The following is a 24230-nucleotide window of genomic DNA, read 5'->3' as shown; positions in this document are numbered from 1 at the left end:
TACATTTTTCAAGTATGCCTATGGTTTTCATCTTTACATATCACATGTTGCTATATACCAGTGGTAGATTATGTCACTATAGGTACATATAGGGTTTTTGTGTTAATGATGATACAAATTGCAGCATTCACATTTCTTTGTTTTCAATTTGTACGCGTTAAAGAGTTAAATCAAGAGAAAGAAAACACTTTCTCAATGTTTTGATTTCTCTATATTTTTATAACAAAATCAACCAGAGGTATGTGATTGTAGTTTCAAACCAATGATATTCCATTAATAATAATAATTATAATATATTTATTTTATTTTTATTTTAAACATGTATATTATTTTTGTCTTTTTTTGCTTTAACATTTACATATACAGCTTGATTATCGTCTTTCTTCTGTAAATCTTGGTATGTATGGTTTGTTTCTTTATCTGTCTCCTCAACATAAGTCATATACTCTTGCTGCTAAAAAGAATACAAACGTTTAGTGCATGCAAAAAGAAGAATAAATATCGTGTAAACTTTATTGATATATTGGTGACAATAGTGACGACGACGAGTGAAATTGAATAATTAAAGTTGAAGTAACATCCTTACCCCTGATTGGTTGGTGTTTTTCGATGTCGGTACCTTTAAAATAAAATATCATATTTAATGTTAAAATATTTTTTATTACATAAGTGTGCGGTATTTCATTAAAGCTTTGGTCATTTTATTCCTACGTTCAGAATTATACTTTACCTTTGGATTTGATTTCCTGATGATAATAAAACCCACAAGCAAACAGAGAATGAATCCAATGAACACACCAACAAACGTCATTCCAACAACAAGACCAGTTGAATTACACACGCCTTCACTCTTTGGACCTTCTGTACTTAAAACTGAACAATTATCAGTGTCAGTGTTTTCATAATTGTATGAAATTAACCGTAGTTTCTTTTACTAATTGTCGTCGTTGCTTTTAAGACACACCGATGCTCATATCGATTTGTCACATTTTCATGCTTGTCTATTTGGGAACCAAACCCGGATTTTATTTATTTTCATTCATTTATTTTTATTCTTTTTGTTCAAACCCGGAAATGTATAATATAATGCAATGCAACGTACTTATAGTTGACTTACTGGATATAGAAGTAGTCGTAAATTCTAAATAAATAAAAAAGCATTATTATCGAAACTTATCATGCGTACATATTATAAAACACCTGCATAATAATAACAAAAAACAAACAACTAAAGGGTTCCGTTTTTGTTGTGTTAGCTCACCGTTGTTATTCATATCAGTGTAGAAACAAAGAACAATTTTTTGGTGGTAGAGAAAACACGATCCGAAAGAATAGAATGTCTTTATATGTATTCATTGTATCAATTAAAACTATTTGATTCCAACCGTACCAACCTGCTACTGTGATGAGTTTAACAGTATTACTAAGTTTTCCTTCTTCTCCCATGTAAGCAGCATTCTCTACTCTACACTTATAAACTCCTGCATCCGTTTCATTTACATTATTAATCGTTAATGTTGCATCGGAATTTGGATATTTTTTCATGTCAGACACATCAAGTATGACGTCATCTTTGATCCATGTGATGGTAATTGGTGTTGGGAATCCAACAGGTACAGTAGAAAACTCTGCTGTTTCATCCATCTTGGCAGACAATTGGGCTGGAGTCACAACTGGTGTGTCAAGATCTGCAGTGGAAAGACAATTTGACTATTACATTTAATGCCATAAACACCGCTTTATTTTTATTTTGATAATTTTAAATCATAATTATCTAATGGAATTTAAAGATTGTTTAAACAGAGTTTATGTATTTAACTTTCACTAGAAAAAGAACAACAAAGGAATGACAAACTCACATTGAACTATAAGTTCATCATAGTCGTCAGCAGTTTGAACATTTTGTGTTACAATTCTACACAGATAGTTGCCTGCATCATTTACTTCAACAGTACTTATCATAAGATCCTTGTCATTAGATAAGCTGTAACGACCATTGCTTGTTTCAACTAAAGAGACTAGAGAGTTTTTTCCTACTGTATTACCATCATCCTCTGCTCTGAACCAAACAAGTTGATTCAAGACATCCCCCGATACAAGTGTATAATTACACGTCATCGTCGCATCCTCACCAACTTTAACTGTATCACCACCCACTGTCACAGACGTTGATTGTGCATGTGTACCTAAACTAAAAAAAAACACCATACAGTAATTATTATAAATACTGCATATTGTGCACTTTTATTGCATGTTTTTCGAATTTAGGGTAGGCCTACATTGATTTGGTGTTATAAAAGATAAAGCTTGTTACTCATTTTTAAAGATAGCTTGCTATAAACATGTGCTGTTGTATGTCTACTACCATTTATTAAACATTGTGTTGATGTCAAGAGAGGTTTTTTGGTCATTTCTGACCAAATATATATATATATATATATATATATATATATAATTATATTGATAATTATATTTATATAGATGCGTTGAGGCAGCAAAAGTGCTCAATTGAAATCAAGAGCGAATATATATTTTAAAAATATATATTTTAAAATTTATATATATAATTATATATAAATCAAAAGGCAAATTACTGAAAAAATGAAAATGCTGTGAGTGTCAGTGGCTGGATCTCAATAAAGATACAAAAAAAAGCGAAAAGGCTAAATCAAAACGATAAAGTAAAATAGCCAGTAAAGTTAGCAGAGCTTTCGGGCAACACTAGCCCTATATGTATATATAACTATTTGCACAATTAGTAGCACAGCGACAGTAGAGCAGCATAAGTATGTCACGATGTTACAGGCCTCATGCAGTATTTAGCTAAACTATATCTAGCGTTTGAACCTATATGACACGCTAGGACGGACATACTATGTATCTCCATCCTGGCGTTCCATAAACCTATTATAAATAGATATATTTACAAGCAAAATATATTTAGTTAATAACTGTTCAAATCATCAAAGAAGTTGATTAACTCTTAGAGAATGCTTAATTACAGGTTTAGTTTAGTGAATTTTACTTACGTCGTAAATATAGAAGAAACAATAACAAGAAGGAAACACTCTTCATCTTCACAGCAATCTATTTACAAGAAGAAAATGCAACTTCACGAGTATATTATTTGTAGTAAGGCTAAACACCGCCCTCTTCTGTTCATGATTAAAAGAGCAGGGCATATTTTTTTTAACGATCTTTGCTCTGTAAGTTTCTGTACTGCAAGAAGGCCTAGCTAGCTTCTTGTTGACCACTGCCATCAACTTTTGACAAAACAAGTTGAAGCAACGATTTTCCTGTACAAAATGTGGGAGTGCACATCATTCTTACATTTACAAATTTTAGCAGCATCCACTTGTATCTGAAACTAAATTAAACAAAATAACAATTAACGATTTATGATTGCGTCATTTTGTGAAAAAATATTTTAAATATTTGTACTTACAATCATCGCATTTTTATTTTTCACCTCCATTAAAAATCTGTAAAATATAGAAATCTGTTCCGCTTTATTAGGTGGTGACTATTTCACTATTATTGTCTTGCACTCTACCACACTGTACTGTATTGTATACTGAAGTATTGATTTTTCCTGTCGTTTGATTCTGGATTGCCATTCATACTTGTGATATATTAGTTTTACTTCCTTCATAATTATAGTCCACTGTACTTCTACAACTGATATTTATTTAATATTGTATTACATTGTATATTATTTGGGCCAAAGGCCATATATAATAAATGTTTCTTGGATCTCCAAGAAAGAATGAATGAATGTACTTCCGTCTAAATCAAGATGATACAATTATTCTTTTTTAATGGTATCAATTATTTAAAATAAAATCATAAAACACCTAGCCTTTTAAAAATTGTATTTATACAGTAAGTAGTTCAAACTACTATTTATTATTATTATAGGTATTTCTTAATGTCTTCCCTAAAAAAGAAATGAACCTGAATCGCACATAACTTTAAAACCTCCGTCCAATTTGTCCCTAGAATTTAGTTTGTACGTTTAAAAATCAATTTGATCATTACTAAACTCTTTGAAAAAATATGGCAGCAAGCAACAAAAGCACATCTCGAGGCGAATTAAATTAAAGAATGCTATATAACAATAATACAATTACACGCGTGTTAAAAGAATTGATTGTCTAGTCTATTCTAGTATGTCATTATATGTCAATGTACTAATGCATTCAAACATTAAAATCAAAGTAACGAATCAAAGTCGGTCTAATACAAACAAGTTTTAATTCAAAAAAATCAAAAATAGAAAATAACATTTTAATAAATGTATCGTTGTTAGTTACATATATCTTTTTTTTACATTTTTCAAGTAAGTCTGTGGTTTTCATCTTTATATCACATGTTGCTATATAATATTGGTATATATTATTTCACTATAAGTGCTTTTGTATATTTTGTTTAGTTAATGATAATACAAATATCAGCATTCACATTTCTTGTTATTAAATTTGTACGCGTTAAAGAGTTAAATCAAGAGAAAGAAAACACTTTCTACAGGTTATGATTTCTCTTTATTTCTATAATAAAATCAACAAGATGTATGTGATTGTAGTTTCAAACCAATGATATTCCATTAATAATAAGAATAGTAATACTGATGTATTTCTTTCATTTTATTTTAAACATGTATATTATTTTTTGTCCTTTTTTGCTTTAACATTTACATATACAGCTTGATTATCGTCTTTCTTCTGTAAATCTTGGTATGTGTGGTTTGTATCTTTATCTGTTTCTCCAGTATAAGTCATATACTCTTGCTGCTAAAAAAAATACAAAAGTTTAGTGCATGCAAAAAGAAGAATGAAAATCGTGTAAACCTTTATTGATATATTGGTGGCAATAGTAATAATAATGATGGTGATGACGACGACGAGTGAAATGGAATACTTAAAGTTGAAGTAACATCCTTACCCCTGATTGGGTGGCGTTTTTCGATGTAGGTACCTTCAAAATAAAACATCATATTTAATGTTAAAATAGTTTCTATTACTTAAGTATGTGGTACTTCATTAAACCTTTGGTCATTATTTTTAAGTCTAAACTTTTGCTTTTGGTTCTACTTTCTGAATTATACTTTACCTGTGCATGTGACTTCCTTATTTTGTTCAGGATAAACCCCACAAGCAAACAGAGAATGAATCCAATGAGCACACCAACAAACGTCATTCCAACAACAAGACCTGTTGAATTACAATCATTCTCACTCTTTGGAGCTTCTGTACTTAAAACTGAACAAATAATACAGAAGGATTAGTGTTACCATTTGTTTTAAACATGTTTATAATGTTGACAATTCAAATATACAAAGGTCATCATTATTTTCCCTTTAATCACTCATGCAGATCCTGGGGATGAAGCGGGGATATTCCTTTCCATTTCTATCCTTTATTTGCTTTACGAAAATGGAAAGACCCGGAAATGTACAATAAATACAATGCAAACAAAACCTACGTGTAGTTGACTTACCGGATATAAAAGAAGTTGTCGTCAATGCTAAAGAAATATATAAAACAAACAAGCAATATTTAGTAAAACACGCCATGCGTTCATATTATAAAGATGGCTTTTATAACTAAAATAAACTGAAACTTACAGTTTTCGCTGTGTACCTGTGCTTTATTTTTGTTACCACATGACATAATATACTGTAATATGAATATTCCATTTATAATTATGACATGCAGAAAATACTTATAGGCCGACTATGATGCCAATAAAATATATTATTTATCAAAATGTGTATTTCAACCAACCTATTGACAGTGTGGCAGTATTACTAAGTTTTCCATCTGTTCCACTATAAGCAGCATTCTCTGTTCTACACTGATAGACGCTCTCGTCTGATACATCAACGTCATTAATCGTCAATGTTGTATCAGAAGACGGATACTTTATCGTATCAGACACATCAAGTGTGACGTCATCTTTGATCCACGTGACGGTAATTGGTGTTGGTACACCAATAAGGTTAGAACATGTAAATGTCACAGTTTCAGTTGCGTGGACAGACAACTTTGTTGGATTCAGAACTGGTTCTTCAAGATCTGGTAATGCAAACATGTTCATTCATGACTACATAACGAACAAATCAGGAGGCCTATTTTGCGTATGCATTGCAACATTTTCACAACAATTGTAAAATGTAAGTTAAATGCAAATGTATTAACGTCTTATTTTATTGCTGGGTTGAAGTTTTAATATTTTTCATTTCAAAAACTTTGAACACTCATTCATAATTAGCTACATACTCACAATAGACCGTGAGATTAGCAAAGTTTTCAGCACTATTTCCACCAATGGTGCTAACAGCACAACGATAGTTGTCTGTATCTTCTCTTACAACATCAGTTATTATAAGATTATTATTAGATAAACTGTAACGATCATTGGTTGGTTGTCCTGTAGTGACAAGAGCACTTCCTACTGCTTGTCCACTGTCATCAGCTTTTGCCCAAGCCAGTTGTAGCAATGAATCTCCTTGTAGAAGTGTATAAGTACACGTCATTGTTGCATCGTCATCTACTTTTGCTGTACCAGCAATGACTGTCACTTGTGTTTGGGCACTTGTATCTGAAACTAAATTTGTCTGTGAATATGACATTATGCTTCAAAGTATTTAAATCAGAATTATGATAATAAAAAAAAATAATAAATTCTATTAAATGCATTTTCTCGTAGTTTCCGGGTCGTACACAAACACAACTGAACCATGTGGTCCAGTCATGACCAAAAATGGACACACAGAAACGTAACACAGATAACCGGAACAACTTTCACTTGATAGTTTATTTTTATGATTGTTGAAAATTTAAATTTACTCTGATATTCATGCCACAAGGCTTCAACGTGTTAAAAATAAGTTTGTTAGGTTTCTTTGTAATCGTTTTGATGTTGTTAATTGTCTTGAACCTCTTAAATTTGGAATAAGTGTGTCTGATTTAATGTTTCTTTATAAGAGTGTCAATTGTTTTTTTAGTTGCGACTGTTGTTCTCATTTCAGAGTTAAGTCCACTTTTTATGTTCCGTTTAATAGAGTAAATGTCTCGAAAAGGGGGTTTCAGACACGCTTGCCTTCTTTGTAGGCTTACAACTATTTAAGTGAGTCAAATGTAAATGTTGATATTTTTTTCAATAGTTATTCTTCATTTATGACTCATTGCATTCTTTTTTTCAATAATTGTGCTCAATAGGCTCATTTTTACTACAGTTGTATCTGTTTTCTGTTTCATATCTTTAGGCCTAAGTGGCAACTTTCGTTGCTGTTGGTTTTGATGAAATAAAATAAAATAAATAAAATAAAGTTGAACCACCATCTATAATCCGGAAATAACATAAAACGCATGACTGTATAATTATTTGTATTTCAAACAATGCGGAAAATGTGTTTACCAAAAATACAAAATTAAATGTTTTCTTAGTTTGACCACAAAACATTAAAGCCTGGTACTTACCAAATACAAGAACAAATAGCAGCAAACAACAAGTAGTCATCATCACAAAGACAGAATTACTAGTATAGTGAATACAGAATATAAATCGAATTGTCCTTCCTTGTTTTGTGAGATTTTGAAAGTAGACCTAATACGAGTTTATTGAATCTGATGACTCTGGATTGAATTAATTACACACGCCCTCATCGTTCACTAAGCTATCTCGCTCTATCCCCGGCAGCGATTTTTTTTTCGTACATAAGTTGGGGACCCCTCATGAAACGTCACAAAATAAACATGAATAATTCATCAGTTAAATTTGTTGTTCCGTGTGCACCCAAGCGTATAGCAACAAGAAGTGATTACACAACTGCGATACAATACTTTCTACACAGTAGGCCTAGTATTCTAAGTCAATTCACGCGATTGCCTTCGCGCACTCTTCTTCACACACACCACCACTATGCAAAATGTGTCGAGTCGAAGCTAATCGACAGCTAGGCAAGACATTAAACTAAGTAGTAATTCATTGGACATAGCCCAAAGAAAGCTTAGACCCACAAGAATATAGAATGTGTATAATTTGTTTACTGTATTTTTTTAATTCTGCTATTTTATTATCAAACAATATACATGTACTCAAAGGAACTTTAAAAATGCGCGTATATGAACACATGAGATGAGAAGATTAGATTAGACCCACGAGAATAAAACATTTATTTTTGTGTAATGTTTATTGTTTAATTTTGCTGACTTATTACTCGGATTGTGTCATACCTAACACACACACGTCACACACATCCACACAGCTACTACACTAGAATAGACATGGGTTTAGAGACTAATAATTAGGCCTAATAGTATTAATAGAAACTATAATGTTAACACGTAATTCTTTAGTAATAAATTATATTAAAAACACCATAAACTAAAGGCTGATTATTTCGACAATCCACACAAAACGCTGCTATTCTTCTATGAAATCGCACGCCGCAACAACAGCGGAGATAGGCCTAGAATCGTACCGCACTTGTGTAATCACTTCTTGTTGCTATACGCTTGGGTGCACACCGAACAACAAAAATTGAACTGATGAATTATTCATATTTATTTTGTGACGTTTCATGAGGGGGTCCCCAACTTATGTACGAAAAAAAAAATCGCTCCCCGGCAACACCCAGTCTAAAACCAAAGATCGTATAACGCGCCACGTAGAGTGGCGCCACTTCATAACGCTAAAGTATCTTTGGTCTAAACTTTAATTTCTCAAACAATTGCTATTGTGAAATTGGCACAAACTTGATGTGTCCTGCATCAAAAGTAACGATGATTCTTTGAACAAGAAAATGGCATTTTGGTGCCGTTGTTGGTGACGATGGGGTCCATTACTAGGCCTATAGGCTACGGTACTAATATACTAATTAAACGGCCGTCAACTGTTAATTATATAGGCTATTGATTTCTCTTTTGCATCTCATGTCACGGCATTTTGTTGTTTAACGAATGAATTTACACTTTGATTATAGATTGTATTTGAAACATATCTCTTAATTGTTGTTATTATTTGACAATATTTGGACATTTATTGGGAGTTGGACTCATACTGATAAACAAGAACTCATATAAAAGCAAAGTAACACTTTTTATTACAGAACCCATTGGTAGATCCAAGTGATTTAGACCTTCGCCTAGGCCCACGGATAGAAAAAAAAAAGTTGTACCATACGATCCATACAGGGTTATTTTAATTGTTTTCATCGTTACATCATATGTTGCTCTATACCACTGGTAGATTATGCCACTATAGGTACATAGAGGGTTTTGTTTTGTTAATGATGATACAAATTGCAGCATTCACATTTCCTTGTTATTAAATTTGTACGCGTTAAAGAGTTAAATCAAGAGAAAGAAATCACTTTCTACAGATTTTGATTTCTCTTTATTTCTATAATTAAATCAACAAGAGGTATGTCATTCATGTAGTTTTAAACCAATGGTGTTTCATTAATAATAGGAATAATAATAATAATGTATTTCTTTCATTTTTATTTTAAACATGTATATTATTTTTTGTCCTTCTTTGCTTTAACATTTACATATACAGCTTGATTATCGTCTTTCTTCTGTAAATCTTGGTATGTGTGGTTTGTTTCTTTATCTGTCTCTCCAGTATAAGTCATATACTCTTGCTGCTAAAAAAAATACAACAGTAAAGTAAGATGAATTACAATCATGCAAACCTTTATTGTGTATTGGTGACAATAATGGTAATGATTAAAGTGAAAGCGAATAATTAAGGTTGAAGTATAGCATTCTTACCCCTGATTGGTTGTCATTTATTTATGTCGGTGCCTTTGAAATAAAACATCAAAAAGTAAATTGAATAATAATACGTTTGCCATTACGTGTGACGGTATTTCACTTAACTTTCGACTATTTTACTATTTTTTTTCTACCTTCTGAATTATACTTTACCTGTGATTTTGTCGTCCTTTTTTTGCTGATGATGAAAACCACAATCAAACAGAAAATGAATCCAATGAGCACACCAACAAACGTCATTCCAACAACATGACCAGTTGAAGTACATACATCCTCACTATTTGGAACTTCTGTGTACGAACGATGTACAAATCAAGAGGATCAGAGTTACCATGTGATTGTGACATAACAAATATACAATAGTCATATTTTTTATTCGCAAACCTAAAAATAGGAAACTATTAGTGCAATGCAAACAAACAAAACGTACGTGTAGTTGACCTACTGGATGTAGAAAAAGTTGTCGTCAATGCTAAAGAAATAGAAAGTACATATGATTATGTTATTTAAACATAGTCAGTTCATCTATTGGTTTTATATATTTTCTTGTTCTATTAATATTATTATAAAAAGGCCTTTTATAATTAAACTGTGTAGCTGTGCTTTATTTCCATTACCGCATAATACATAATTGTTGGAATATTCCGTCTAATTATGATAGACTATATTATACCTATGATCTCAATAAAATATGATATTATTGTATCATTAGTTATAACAACTTTATTGCAACCAACCTACTGAGAGTATAAGAGGATTACTAGGCTTTCCTTCATCTCCACTGTAAGCAGCATTCTCTGCTACACACCGATAACTTCCGTCGTCCATTTCATCTACTTGATTAATTATTAATGTTGCATCAGAAGACTGATATTTGTCTGTATCAGAAATATCTAGCGTAGCATCATTTTTTGTCCATCTGACAGTAATTGATTTTGGTTCACCGATAAGTTTAGTACATGTAAATGTTGCGGTGTCATTTATCATGGCAGATAATGTGTTCGACTTCAAAACGGGGGTTTCCAGATCTGTATTGACAAAATCAATTGTCTTTATATTAAAATGATGATTGCCTATTTTTTTGAATGACTTAAATCTACAGTATGTCATTCGTAGATTTATTCCTACTTACATTGAACAGTACGATTTCCGTTGTTTTCACCAGATAAAATAGACGAATCAAAAATTCTACACCTATAGTGTCCATCATCAGACAACACTGAGTTTGCAATGGTGAGAGTAGTTACACCAGCTTGTGAATGAGGTATCAGCTGTATATCTACCATTTTGATTTGACACTGCAGTTTTAACAAGTGGGTTTTCGTCTGAATTGCTATTGTACCATTGAGCAGCATTAAATGTTCTTGTACCACTGAGTGTGTAATCACAGGTGATAACAGCATCTTCACCTAATTTAACATTAGCATCTTGTACATTGATAAGAGGATGAGTTTGACCATTTATAACTATATACACAGAAAATGAATGGGTGGCAATGTATTTAATGAAACAAATCAATTAATACAAACAATACAATACAAATTGGTTACGCCGTCAAACTCCATAGCCAGTCTTATAATTTTATGTTGAAACCATAGTAGGACCCTACTAATAAACATGCATGATTGGTTACACCAATTATATTCAAAGTTTCTACTTACAGTCGCATTGGAAAATCAAGAAAATGAGTGCACACTCACATATCGCCATTACTTCTGTTAAAGTCACGCCTAAACAATCTAAAAATCAAAAATGATACTTTGACTCTTGTCTCTCAATAGTATATACAGGACACTGATGGGCTTGTATTGTCTGAATGAGTATTGATTTAAATGTTTATTTACTTTCTCCATACTGTATGGTAGCCCAATGTTTAGATTATTTTTTTGTGAAAAAACATATTTCCTATATTTCTAAATAACTGTCTTCTTACAAACACAAAGTTGAAAAAAAAACAAGATATCACATATCTTGTTTACATTTCCGTCTTTATTACAAATCTATAAAGCAGGAAATCTTAAATACGACCAGTGGGAATATAAAGCAGAACTATTCCACTATTGTATATAATGTATATTGAAATACTGATTGTTCCTGTTATTGTTATGAGTGTGAATTCATACTTTGATATATTACTATGTCTACTTCCTCAATACAGTATCGTTCATGTCTAATATCGATTGAATCAATATACCTGACCGTTTTTATTAGTGACAATTAATTTACTGAATAAAAGAAAGTAGTTTGACAAGTTATGTATTAAATTAACAAAAAATAGAACCAACCAGTAACGATAGTTGCTTGTAATGTCTAATAAGCGTGAAGACTAAAGAGTGTATAGCAATTTAGTAAGAAAATGAAAGCTACAGGGAAAAAATATTTTTGAACTTATGCACTTATGAAAAAATGTCAGCAAGCAACCAAACAAGCAATCGAGAGCGAAATTAAATTAAAGAACACTTTTATAATATGGACTTAAACGCGTGTTGGTGTAGGAAATCTTTATTTTTCCTTTGTATGTTGTTTTCAAATATTCAACGATTCAACTACAAGCAAATTTTAATTTCAGTACGAAATAATGACCAAGAAATAGAATTCGTATACATGTATCTTGTTTTTTAGATATGTCTTATGGTTTTCATCTATACATCACATGTTGCTATACACCATAGGCAATGGTACTAGGTATAAAGTGTATGGTTTTTTTTTAAACAAATTGCAGAATTCAAATTTTTCTTGTTATTTTAAATTAATTAATTAATTATTTTGTCAGTTTTACCCCTAAATTATTGAGTTATATTATTAAAACCAACAATTTTCAAACTGTGACATTTCATTAACAATAAGATGCATTATTGTTTGTCCTTCTTTGCTTTAACATTTAGATATACAGCTTGATTATCTTCTTTCTTCTGTAGATCTTGGTATGTATGGCTATCCTTGTTATCTGTCTCTCCAGTGTAAGTCATATACCCCTGCTGCTTAAAATAAAGTTTATTGGATAGAAAAAGAATTAGAAACGTATAAACCTTTATTGGTGACAATTATAATGATAATGACGAGTGAAAATTAGTATTGAAAGTTGTATGGCATCCTTACCTCTGATTGGTTGGCGTTTTTCGATGTCGGTGCCTTTAAAATAAAACATCAACAAATACATTTAATGTATATTTCTACACACTATATGTGCAGTGTACAGTATTTCCCTAAACCTTGGCTATTTTGCTTTTTTTGTTCTACTTTCTGAATTATACTTTACCTGTGCATGTGACCTTATTTTGCTGATGATAAAACCCACCAGCAAACAGAGAACGAATCCAAGGAGCACACCAACAAACATCATTCCAACAACAAGACCTGTTAAATTACACACGCCCTCACTCTTTGGAACTTCTGGAGTACTTAAAACTGAACAAATAGTAGTACTGTGTCAGTGTTTTCATAATTGTATGAAGTAAGCAAATATCCAGGGAACCTTTGTATATATTTTCTCTCCTTGTATGTCTTCTCAAAAATGATTTTGACTAATTGTCGTCGCTGTTGCTTTTAAGATGCTCACATCAATTGTTCACATTTTCATGCTTGTCTGTTTGGGAATCAAACCCGGATTTGTTTTAATGTTTTCTTTTCTTTTGTGGGTTCTTTCCACTTTTATTTCGTTCAAACCCGGAAATTTACAATATAATACAATGCAACGTACTTATAGTTGACTTACTGGATATAGAAGTAGTCGTCAATTCTAAAAAAATAAATAAGCATTATTATCGAAACTTATCATGCGTTCATATCATAAAACACCTACATAATAATAACAAAAACAACAAAATACAATTAAAGTGTTCCCTTTTTGTTGTGTTAGCTCACCAGTGCTATCCATATCATTTAGGAACAAAGACAAATTATTTGTGGTAGAGAAAACACGATCCGAAAGAATGAAATGTCTCTTTATATATAGTATGTATTCATTGTATAAATTAACAGTTATGAAACTATTTGATTCCAATCGTACCAACCTACTGTGATGAGGGTAACAATGTTACTAAGTTTTTTTTTCTGTTCCACTGTAAGCAGCATTCTCTGCTCTACACTGATAAACTCCCTCATCTGTCTCATCAACGTCATCAATCGTTAATGTTGCATCAGAAGACGGATACTTTTGTGTATCACACACATCAAGTGTGATGTCACCCCTTTGATCCATGTGATGCTAATTGGTGTTTGGAATCCATCAGGTTCAGTACATTTAAATGTTGCTGCTTCATCATCGTTAGACATTAGCTTCAAACCTGGGTTGTCAAGATCTGTGTATAGACAATTTACATTTAACGATTTTAAAATACTTTTTAAATATTAAATGTAATATCCTTAAATATAAGGTACCTATAACTGGCTGTATTGTCATGATATATTTTTATGATAGCCACGTTTTGTATTGCTACACAATAGTATCAACTGAAATGTTTTATTTATGTTTTACTCACAAAGTAATTATAAGTTAGAAGTATATTTTATTAATTTTTTGAATTAACATTTTATGTACTTTCGTCTTTACGGAATTATAACAATAATTTAAAAAAATAAAATTTAAAAAATAAAACTAAACCATAAAACATGTACTTAAACATATTAGGATCATCCACTACACTAGAAAATAGTCACCCAATTAAGCTGTTTACAAGTGTATTATGTTCCTTATTCATATTTACATATAGGCCTACAGTTTGCTGACAAATATCAAAAGTGAAATGCAATATTACATCTGACATCTGATTGTCCAGTCTAAATATAAAGATACTTCTAAGCATTATCTCACTTTGAAAGTCATACAATTTAAATGGAGATTACAGAGATTACTAAGACATCTTGTTTGAAAATGTTGTACAAAATGCATCATCTACTACTTACAAATGACTGCGAGTTCTGCAGAGTCATCACCAGGATTTCCATTAACGGTGCTAACAGCACAACGATAGTTGTCTGCGTCACCTCGTTCAACATCAGTTATTATAAGATTATTATTGGACAAACTGTATCGACCATTGGTTGTTAGTCCTGTAGAAACCACAAGAGCAGGTCCTATTTGTTGACCATTGTCATCAGTTTTTGACCAACCCAGTTGCAGCAATGAATCTCCTATCAGAAATATATAAGTGCACACCATTGTTACATTTTCAAACTCTTTGACTTTAGCAGCATCCACTGTCACTGGTGTTTGTGCACTTGTACCTGAAACCAAATCGAACAAGCTAACAAATAACGATTTACGATTGCGTCATTTTGTGAAAAAAAGAAATTTAATATTTGTACTTACATCCACAAAGTTGAATAATCAGGTGTATCATCGCACTTGTGCATTTCGCCTTCATCGCAATTCTATAGAATATGGAAATCTTTTCAATTCAATTCAATAATTCAATAATACATTTATTTTCCGCTTTATTAGGTGATGACTATTTCACTATTATTGTCTTGCACTCTACCACACTCTACTGTATTGTATACTGTTGTTGTTGTTCCTGTCGTTGTTATGATTGAGATTAATTGCCGTTCATACTTGTGATATATTAGTTTTACTTCCTTCATAATTATAGTGCACTGTACTTCCGTCTAAATCTAGATGATCAAATTAATTTTCTAAATAGTATAAATTATTTAAAATAAAATCATAAAACACGTGATTATTATTAAATTGTATTGTAGTTCAAAACAGTGCAAACTCAAACTGGAGTATTTCTTAAATGTGTTTAAAAATCATTAACAAAATAAAAATCGCACCCACATACTTTAAAGTCCTGTTCCAATTCCCAGGAATCTAAATATTCCGTTTCAAAATTAATTTGAACTTACTCAATTCTTTGTATAAAATATGGCAGCAAGCAACCAATATCTCGAGGCGAATTAAACTAAAGAACGCTATATAACAATAATACAATTACACGCGTATTAAAAGAATTGATTTTCTAGTTTATTTTCCTTCTTATGCTGGAATAGTCATTATATGTCAATGTACTAATGCATTCAAACTTTAAATTCAGTAACAAATCAAAGTTGGTCTTGTACAAGCAAGGTTTAATTAAAACAAATCAAAACAAGAAATACAGTTTTTTAATAAATGTATCGTTGTTAGTTACATAATTATCTTTTTTTACATTTTTCAAGTATGTCTATGGTTTTCATCTTTACATCAAATGTTTCTATATACCACTGGTAGATTATGTCACTATAGGTACATAGAGGTTTTTTTTGTTAATGATGTTACAAATTGCAGCATTCACATTTCCTTGTTGTTAAATTTGTACGCGTTAAAGAGTTAAATCAAGAGAAAGAAAACACTTTCTACAGGTTATGATTTCTCTTTATTTCTATAATAAAATCAACAAGATGTATGTGATTGTAGTTTCAAACCAATGATATTCCATTAATAATAAGAATAATAATAATAATGTATTTATTTTATTTTTATATTTTAAACATGTATATTATTTTAAACAATAATTACAGATAAATATACGAAAATGATAAAACAAATGAAGCGTTCAAGTTAGAAACCATTAATTGTAACAGGAGTCGATCAGATTACAGACCGACCACCAAGTTAACCAAATAAATAAATAAAATTAAGAAATATAGTAAAAAATTTTAGAATATATTATGTAAATCCAAATATAAATAATTTACAATTCATTTAAAACTCTTTAAATCCAATACAAAAAAATATAAAAAGAAGGAAAGAGGAGACTACTCACCATTCACTGAGACCAAGAGGTTTTTATAATGATATTTAAATGATGAAAGAGATGTTTATTTTTTAAAGAAGGGGGGATATTTTTCCATAATTTTGGGCCATTGTACAGAATTGAAGAGCGTCTGAGTTTAGAATTTGATAGATCGCTTAATAAATTTGTCTGGGAGAATCGTGTATTATATGAGTGGAGCTCGGATGCGTTAGTAAATAAAGAACAAACTATAAGGTGGTAATGTTTTATTAGTAAGACGAAACATAAAAGTGTTAGTTACAAGTTTATTTAGATTATAAATATTTTGGATATATTCTATATTCTATAACAAAATCAACAAGATGTATGTGATTGTAGTTTCAAACCAATGATATTCCATTAATAATAGGAATAATAATAATGTATTTCTTTTATTTTTATATTTTAAACATGTATATTATTTTTTGTCCTTTTTTGCTTTAACATTTACATATACAGCTTGATTATCGTCTTTCTTCTGTAAATCTTGGTATGTGTGGTTTGTTTCTTTATCTATCTCTCCAGTATAAGTCATATACGCCTGCTGCTACAAAAAATTAAGAAGTTTAGTGCATGGAAAAAGAAGAATGAAAATCGTGTAAACCTTTATTGATATATTGGTGAAATAATAATAATAATGATGATGATGATGATGATGATGATGATGATAATAATGAGTAAAGTGAATACTTAAAGTTGAAGTATGGCATCCTTACCCCTGATTGGTTGGTGTTTTTCGATGTCGGTACCTTCAAAATAAAACATAATATTTAATGTTAAAATAGTTTCCATTACTGAAGTGTGCGGTATTTCATTAAACCTTTGGTCATTTTAAGTCTACACTTTTGCTTTTGGTTCTACTTTCTGAATTATACTTTACTTGTGAATTTGACTTCCTTATTTTGCTGATGATAAAACCCACAAGCAAACATATAATGAATCCAATAAGCACACCAACAAACATCATTCCTACAACAAGACCAGTTGAATTACAATCATTCTCTCTGTTTGAAACTTCTGTACTTAAAACTGAACAAATAATACAGAAGGATTAGTGTTACCATGTGTTTTAAACATGTTTACAATAAGTTAGTGTTGACAAATATATAAAGGTCATACTTATTTTCCTTTTTAAGCACTCATACAGATCATGGAATGAAGCGGGGATATCCCTTTCCATTTATATCCTTATTTTCTTTTCGCAAATGCAAAAACCCGGGAATTTACAATACAATGCAAACAAACAGAACCTACGTGTTGTTGACTTACTGGATATAAAAGATGTTGTTGTCAATGCTAAAGAAATAAAAAACAAGCAATATTTAGTAGCCTAAAACACGCCATGCGTTCATATTACAAAAGGCCATTTATAACTAAATAAATCTGAAACGTTCAGATTTCGCTGTGTATGTGCTTTATTTTTTATTACCGCATGACATAATATACTGTAATATGAATATTCCATTTATAATTTATAATATATAAACTTTAAATCATCGTTAGTTCAATATAATAATAAATCATATAATATAATTAAATAATAATAATTTTTATCTAATTTTAACAATTTTTAGCCTCTTAACTTTTTGTGTGTGTTTTTGTAAATTGTATTTTATATTTTTGTATTTTGCCAGTTTTCAAATCACATTTCTGTTTTTTAAATGGACAATAAAGTATATATGACTATGACTATGACTAATTAGGACATGCAGAAAATACGTATACAATGATGCTAATAAAATATATTATTTATCAAAATGTTTATTCCACCAACCTATTGACAGTGTGGCAGTATTACTAAGTTTTCCATCTGTTCCACTATAAGCAGCATTCTCTGTTCTACACTGATAAACGCCCTCGTCTGATTCATCAACGTCATTAATCGTCAATGTTGTATCAGAAGACGGATACTTTATTGTATCAAACAAATCAAGTATGACGTCATCTTTGATCCACGTGACGGTAATTGGTGCTGGTACACCAATAAGGTTAGAACATGTAAATGTCACTGTTTCTGTTGCGTTGACAGACAACTTTGTTGGATTCAGAACTGGTTCTTCAAGATCTGGTAATGCAAACATGTTCATTCATGACTACATAACGAACAAATCAGGAGGCCTATTTTGCGTATGCATTGCAACATTTTCACAACAATTGTAAAATGTAAGTTAAATGCAAATGTATTAACGTCTTATTTTATTGCTGGGTTGAAGTTTTAATATTTTTCATTTCAAAAACTTTGAACACTCATTCATAATTAGCTACATACTCACAATAGACCGTGAGATTAGCAAAGTTTTCAGCAGTATTTCCACCATTGGTGCTAACGCTACAACGATAGTTGTCTGCATCTTCTCTTACAACATCAGTTATTATAAGATTATCATTGGACAAACTGTATCGACCATTGCTTGTTTCTCCTGTAGAAGTCACAAGAGCAATTCCTACTGCTTGACCATTGTCATCTGCTTTTGTCCAAACCAGTTGAAGCAATGAATCATTTGGTACAAGTGTATAAGTACACATCATTGTTGCAGCTTCATCAACTTTTGCTGTACCAGCATTCACTGTCACTAGTGTTTGGGAACTTGTATCTGAAACTAAGATTGTCTGTGAAATATGACATATTAGGCCTATACTGAAAAGTGTTTAAATCAGAATTATGATAATAACAAAATAATAAATTCTAGTAAATGCATTTTTTCATAGAAACACAGACAACCGGAATAACTTTCATTTGATAGTTTATTTTTATGATTGTTGAAAATTTGAACCACCATCTATAATCCGGAAATAACATAACTGTATAACTATTTTTATTTCAAAAAATGACGGAAATGTGTAATTTAAATACAAACAAAATTAAATGTTTTCTTAGTTTGACAACAAAACATTAAAGCTGGGTACTTACCAAATACAAGAACAAGTAGCAGCAAACAACAAGTAGTCATCATCACAAAGACAGAATTATTAGTATAGTGAATACGGAATATAAATCGAATTGTCCTTCCTTGTTTTGTGAGATTTTGAAAGTAGACCTAATACGAGTTTATTGAATCTGATGGCTCTGGATTGAATTAATTACACACGCCCTCATCGTTCTTTAAGCTATCTCGCTCTATCCCCGCCACACCCAGTCTAAAACCAAAGATCGTATAACGCGCCACGTAGAGTGGCGCCACTTCATGATGCTAAAGCATCTTTGGTCTAAACTTTAATTTCTCAAACAATTGCTATTGTGAAATTGGCACAAACTTGATGTGTCCTGCATTAAAAGTAACGATGATTCTTTGAACAAGAAAATGGCATTTTGGTGCCGTTGTTGGTGACGATGGGGTCCATTACTAGGCCTATAGGCTACGGTACTAATATACTAATTAAACGGCCGTCAACTGTTATTATAGGCTACTGATTTCGTAAACAATATGTACAGATTGGTAACTGTAAATCATCGGCAAAGAACGTTCCATGTGGTGTACCACAGGGGTCGGTCCTTGGACCCTTATTATTTCTTATTTACGTAAATGACATAACCTTTGTTAGTGATACACTGAATATTGTTTCCTTTGCCGATGATACAACTTTATTTTATTCAAACAAAAATATTGATTTATTAGTAAATACCTTTAATTTAGAATTAAATAAGATTGAAAATTGGTTCTCTTCTAATAAATTATTGATTAATACTTCAAAAACAAATTTCATTATATTTCACTCCCATCGAAACAGGCATAAATTAAGTAACAAAAACATTCAGGTTGTTCTAAATGGTAAAAATCTGGACCGAAAAAGCGAAACTTTATTTCTTGGAATTTTAATTAATGAAAACTTAAATTGGACCGGTCATCAGAAAAATATTTCAATCAAAATGTCTAAATGCATTGGTGTTATAAACCAGATAAAATATTTTTTTCCTCAACACATTTTACTTTCTTTGTATAATTCGCTTATATTACCACATTTACTTTATTGCAATATTATATGGGCAGCTGATTATCCATCAAATTTACAAAGAATTTTCATTTTACAAAAACGTGTTGTTCGATTATTAAACTTTGAACAATCTACATCTGCATCAGAACCTTTGTTTAAAAAACTTAAAATTTTAAAAATATATGACCTTCATAAACTTCAAGTTACTTCTTTTATGTTTGAATATGTTACTGGTTTACTACCAAAGTCTGTTTCAATGTTATTTTCAAATCGTTTATTAGATCATACCTATAACATAAGAAATCCACATAAATTGTATGTTCCATTTGTTAAACTTAGAAAAAGCCAGTTTTTTATTACTTATTTAGGACCAACGTATTGGAATAATCTAGATTCAACTGCCATCAATCATTTATATACTGTAAATTCATTTAGAAAGCATATAAAAATCCTTTATTTATCTTGTTACCAAACCTACTAAATATGTTGCGCACTGTATAATTTATTTAATTGTATGCGTTGTATTTGTATATTTATACGGTACCGTTCTTATTTTTGTTTGAATTATTATTATTATTTTAGGGGTCAATGTGAGACAAGTTCTACTTCTAATTTTGATCCCAAGATGGTCTTATATTAATTGTTTATGATTGTTTATTGTAATATTGTTTGTTATATATTGTGACCATCTTAAATAAATGTATTATTGAATTGAATTGAATTGAATTGATTTCAAAATTGATTTCTCTTTTGCATCTCATGTCACGGCATTTTGTTGTTTAACGAATGAATTTACTCTTTGATTATAGATTGTATTTGAAACATATCTCTTAATTGTTGATTAGTGATTTAGACCTTCGCCTAGGCCCACGGATAGAAAAAAAAAAGTTGTACCATACGATTCATACAGGGTTATGTCTATGGTTTTCATCTTTACATCACATGTTGCTATATGCCACTGGTAGATTATGTCACTATAGGTACATATAGGTTTTTTTGTTGTTAGTGATGATACAAATTGCAGCATTCACATTTCCTTGTTATTAAATTTGTACACGTTAAAGAGTTAAATCAAGAGAAAGAAAACACTTTCTACAGATATGAAATGGTATTTCATTAATAATAAGAATAATAATAATAATGTATGTATTTCATTTTTATTTTAAACATGTATATTATTTGTTGTCTTTCTTTGCTTTAACATTTACATACACAGCTTGATTATCGTCTTTATAATGTAGATCTTGGTATATTGTGTGGTTATCCTCTTTATCTGTCTCTCCAGTGTAAGTCATATACGCCTGCTGCTAAAAAAAATACAACAGTAAAGTAAGATGAATTACAATCATGCAAACCTTTATTGTGTTTTGGTTACAATGATGATAATGATCAAAGTGAAAGAGAATAATTAAGGTTGAAGTATAGCATCCTTACCCCTGATTGGTTGTCATTTGTTGATGTCGGTGTCTTTAAAATAAAACATCAAAAAGTAAATTGAATACATTTGCCATTAATTGTGACGGTATTTCACTAAACCTTCGACTATTTTACTATTTTTTTCTACTTTCTGAATTATAATTTACCTGCGATTTTGACTTCTCTATTTTTCTGATAATAAAAACCACAATCAAACAGATAATGAATCCAATGAGCACACCAATAAACGTCATTCCAACAACAAGACCAGTTGAATTGCACACGCCCTCACTCTTTGGAACTTCTGTGCACGCAAGATTCAGGAGAATCAGAGTTACCATGTGATTGTGACATAACAAATATACAAAGGTCATACTTTTTATTCACAAAATTATAGGGCCTAAAAATGGAAAACTATTAGTGCAATGCAAACAAATGAAACGTACGTGTAGTTGACCTACTGGATGTAGAAGAAGTTGTTCTCAATGCTAAGGAAATAGAAAGTATATGATTATGTTATTTAAACATAGTCAGTGCATCTATTGGTTTTATATATTACTTGTGCTATATTGTAAAAAGGCCTATTACAACTAAACTGTGTAACTGTTACCGCATAATACATATTGTTGGAATATTCTGTATAATTATGATTGACTCTTTGGTTCCATAATATTATACCTATGATATCAATAAAATAATGATATTATTGTATCATTAGTTATAACAACCTTATTGCAACCAACCTACTGAGAGTTCGAGAGGATTACTACGTTTTCCTTCATTTCCACTATAAGCAGCATTCTCTGCTACCATTTCATTCACTTTATTAATAATTAATGTTGCATCAGAAGATGGATATTTGTCCGTATCAGAATAATAATAATAATATAAAAGCTACATAAATAAACTTTACTTACAACCCACTGAGAGTTTGAGAGGATTACTTTCTTTTCCTTCATCTCCACTGTAAGCAGCATTCTCTGCTACACAACGATAACTTCCTTCATCTATTTCATCAACTTTATTAATAGTTAATGTTGCATCAGAAGATGGATACTTTTCTTCATCAGAAACATCAAGTGCAACATTCTCCTTTGTCCATCTGACAATAATTGGTGTTGGTTTGCCGATAAATTTAGCACATGTGAATGTTGCGGTGTCATTTATCATGACAATTAATGTGTTGGATTCCAAAATAGGGTTTTCTAGATCTGTAATGACAAAGTCAATTGTCTTAATTAAAATGAATGCTACCCTTTTTTAAATAGCAATTTATTTTAAAACTATAATACAATTTTGACAGATTTATTCATACTCACAGTGAACAGTAAGGTTTCCACTATCTTGACCAAACACAGAAGATGAATCAATAATTCCACATAGGTAATATTCCTCATCAGGTAACACTGAGTTTGCAATGGTGAGAGTAGCTACACCAGTTTGAGCAGTCTGTGCTGTGTTAGTAACTGTATATCTACCATTTGTATTTGACTCAGCACTGTTAACAAGGATGTCTAACTGATCTCCATCTGAATTACTATTGTACCATTGAACAGCCTGCAGAGTTCTAGTACCACTGAGTGTATGACTACAGGAGATAACAGCGCTCTCACCTAATTTAACGTTAGCATCTTGTACACTGACTACAGGATTTTGACCATTTATAACTATATACAAAATTGAAAGGGTGGCAATGTATTTAATGAAACAAATCAATTAAAAAAAACAAAAATAAAATTGGTTTCTCCGAACACTGAACTTCAGTCTTATAAGCAAATGTTGAAATAATAGTAAGACCCTACTAATAATTATTAGAACGCAATGTTGAAAACATGCTTGACAACCGATTACACCAATTATATTCAACGTTTCAAATAAAAATTGGTTACTACGTCAAACTCCATAGCCAGTCTAGTCTTATAATTTTATGTTTTTTTTATGACCCTACTAATAAACATGCATGATTGGTTACACCAATTATATTCAAAGTTTCTACTTACAGTCGCTTAGGAAAATCAGGAAAATTAGTGCACACTCACATATCGACATTACTTCTGTTAGGTCACGCCTAACAATCTGAAATTCCAAAATTATATATCACTCTTGTCTCTCAAGGACACTGATGGTTCTTGCATTGTCTGAATGAGGATTCATTTACATTTTTGTTTACTTCCTCCATACTGTATGGTGGCCCAATGTTTAGATTAATTTTTTGTAAACAAACATATTTCCTATATTTCTAAAGAACTGTCATTTTACAAACACAAAGTTAAAAAAAAACAAGATATCACATTATAATGTTTACATTTCCGTCTTCATCTTCACAAATCTAAAGCAGGAATCT

General features: G+C 30.9%; 2 protein-coding genes and 1 long non-coding RNA gene across 7 annotated transcripts; all 3 read right to left on the bottom strand.

The window, feature by feature from the left end:
• Positions 1 to 3568, bottom strand: LOC140057251 (cell adhesion molecule 1-like). 3 transcript variants are annotated; one of them, XM_072102820.1, is made up of 8 exons: positions 3446 to 3568; positions 3030 to 3087; positions 1860 to 2191; positions 1395 to 1688; positions 1103 to 1141; positions 731 to 873; positions 587 to 619; positions 1 to 451 (listed from the first exon to the last, which is right to left on the bottom strand). In XM_072102820.1, exons 3-8 carry the CDS (start codon positions 2116 to 2118, stop codon positions 314 to 316), a joined length of 906 nt encoding a protein of 301 aa, XP_071958921.1. In that variant the 5' UTR covers positions 2119 to 2191; positions 3030 to 3087; positions 3446 to 3568; the 3' UTR covers positions 1 to 313. The 3 variants fall into 3 exon arrangements, with proteins under 3 accessions (XP_071958921.1, XP_071958922.1, XP_071958923.1); XM_072102821.1 differs by having other exon boundaries at positions 731 to 861; XM_072102822.1 differs by having other exon boundaries at positions 1118 to 1141.
• A 5892-nt stretch (positions 3569 to 9460) lies between these two features.
• LOC140056438 (protein sax-3-like) lies at positions 9461 to 13327 on the bottom strand. Of its 3 annotated transcripts, XR_011846759.1 has the most exons (10): positions 13042 to 13327; positions 12882 to 12914; positions 12562 to 12760; positions 11444 to 11521; positions 10915 to 11248; positions 10524 to 10810; positions 10213 to 10254; positions 9936 to 10072; positions 9780 to 9812; positions 9461 to 9652 (listed from the first exon to the last, which is right to left on the bottom strand). XR_011846759.1 is itself a non-coding variant. In XM_072101806.1 (7 exons), exons 5-7 carry the CDS (start codon positions 11183 to 11185, stop codon positions 10249 to 10251), a joined length of 564 nt encoding a protein of 187 aa, XP_071957907.1. In that variant the 5' UTR covers positions 11186 to 11248; positions 11444 to 11521; positions 12562 to 12760; positions 12882 to 12914; positions 13042 to 13327; the 3' UTR covers positions 10141 to 10248. The 3 variants fall into 3 exon arrangements, 1 of the variants encoding a protein (XP_071957907.1); XR_011846760.1 differs by lacking the exons at positions 12562 to 12760; positions 12882 to 12914; positions 13042 to 13327 and having other exon boundaries at positions 11444 to 11762; XM_072101806.1 differs by lacking the exons at positions 9461 to 9652; positions 9780 to 9812; positions 9936 to 10072 and having other exon boundaries at positions 10141 to 10254.
• An 8400-nt stretch (positions 13328 to 21727) lies between these two features.
• Positions 21728 to 22824, bottom strand: LOC140056651 (uncharacterized). The gene is made up of 5 exons (XR_011846796.1): positions 22804 to 22824; positions 22333 to 22374; positions 22054 to 22190; positions 21905 to 21937; positions 21728 to 21774 (listed from the first exon to the last, which is right to left on the bottom strand). It is a non-coding gene; the product is annotated as an uncharacterized lncRNA (long non-coding RNA).
• Between the last annotated feature and the right edge of the window lie 1406 nt (positions 22825 to 24230).

The sequence above is a fragment of the Antedon mediterranea genome, chromosome 8 (assembly GCF_964355755.1).
Source record: "Antedon mediterranea chromosome 8, ecAntMedi1.1, whole genome shotgun sequence".
Taxonomy (NCBI): Eukaryota; Metazoa; Echinodermata; class Crinoidea; order Comatulida; family Antedonidae; genus Antedon; species Antedon mediterranea.
This window is presented reverse-complemented; position numbering and strand designations above follow the sequence as displayed.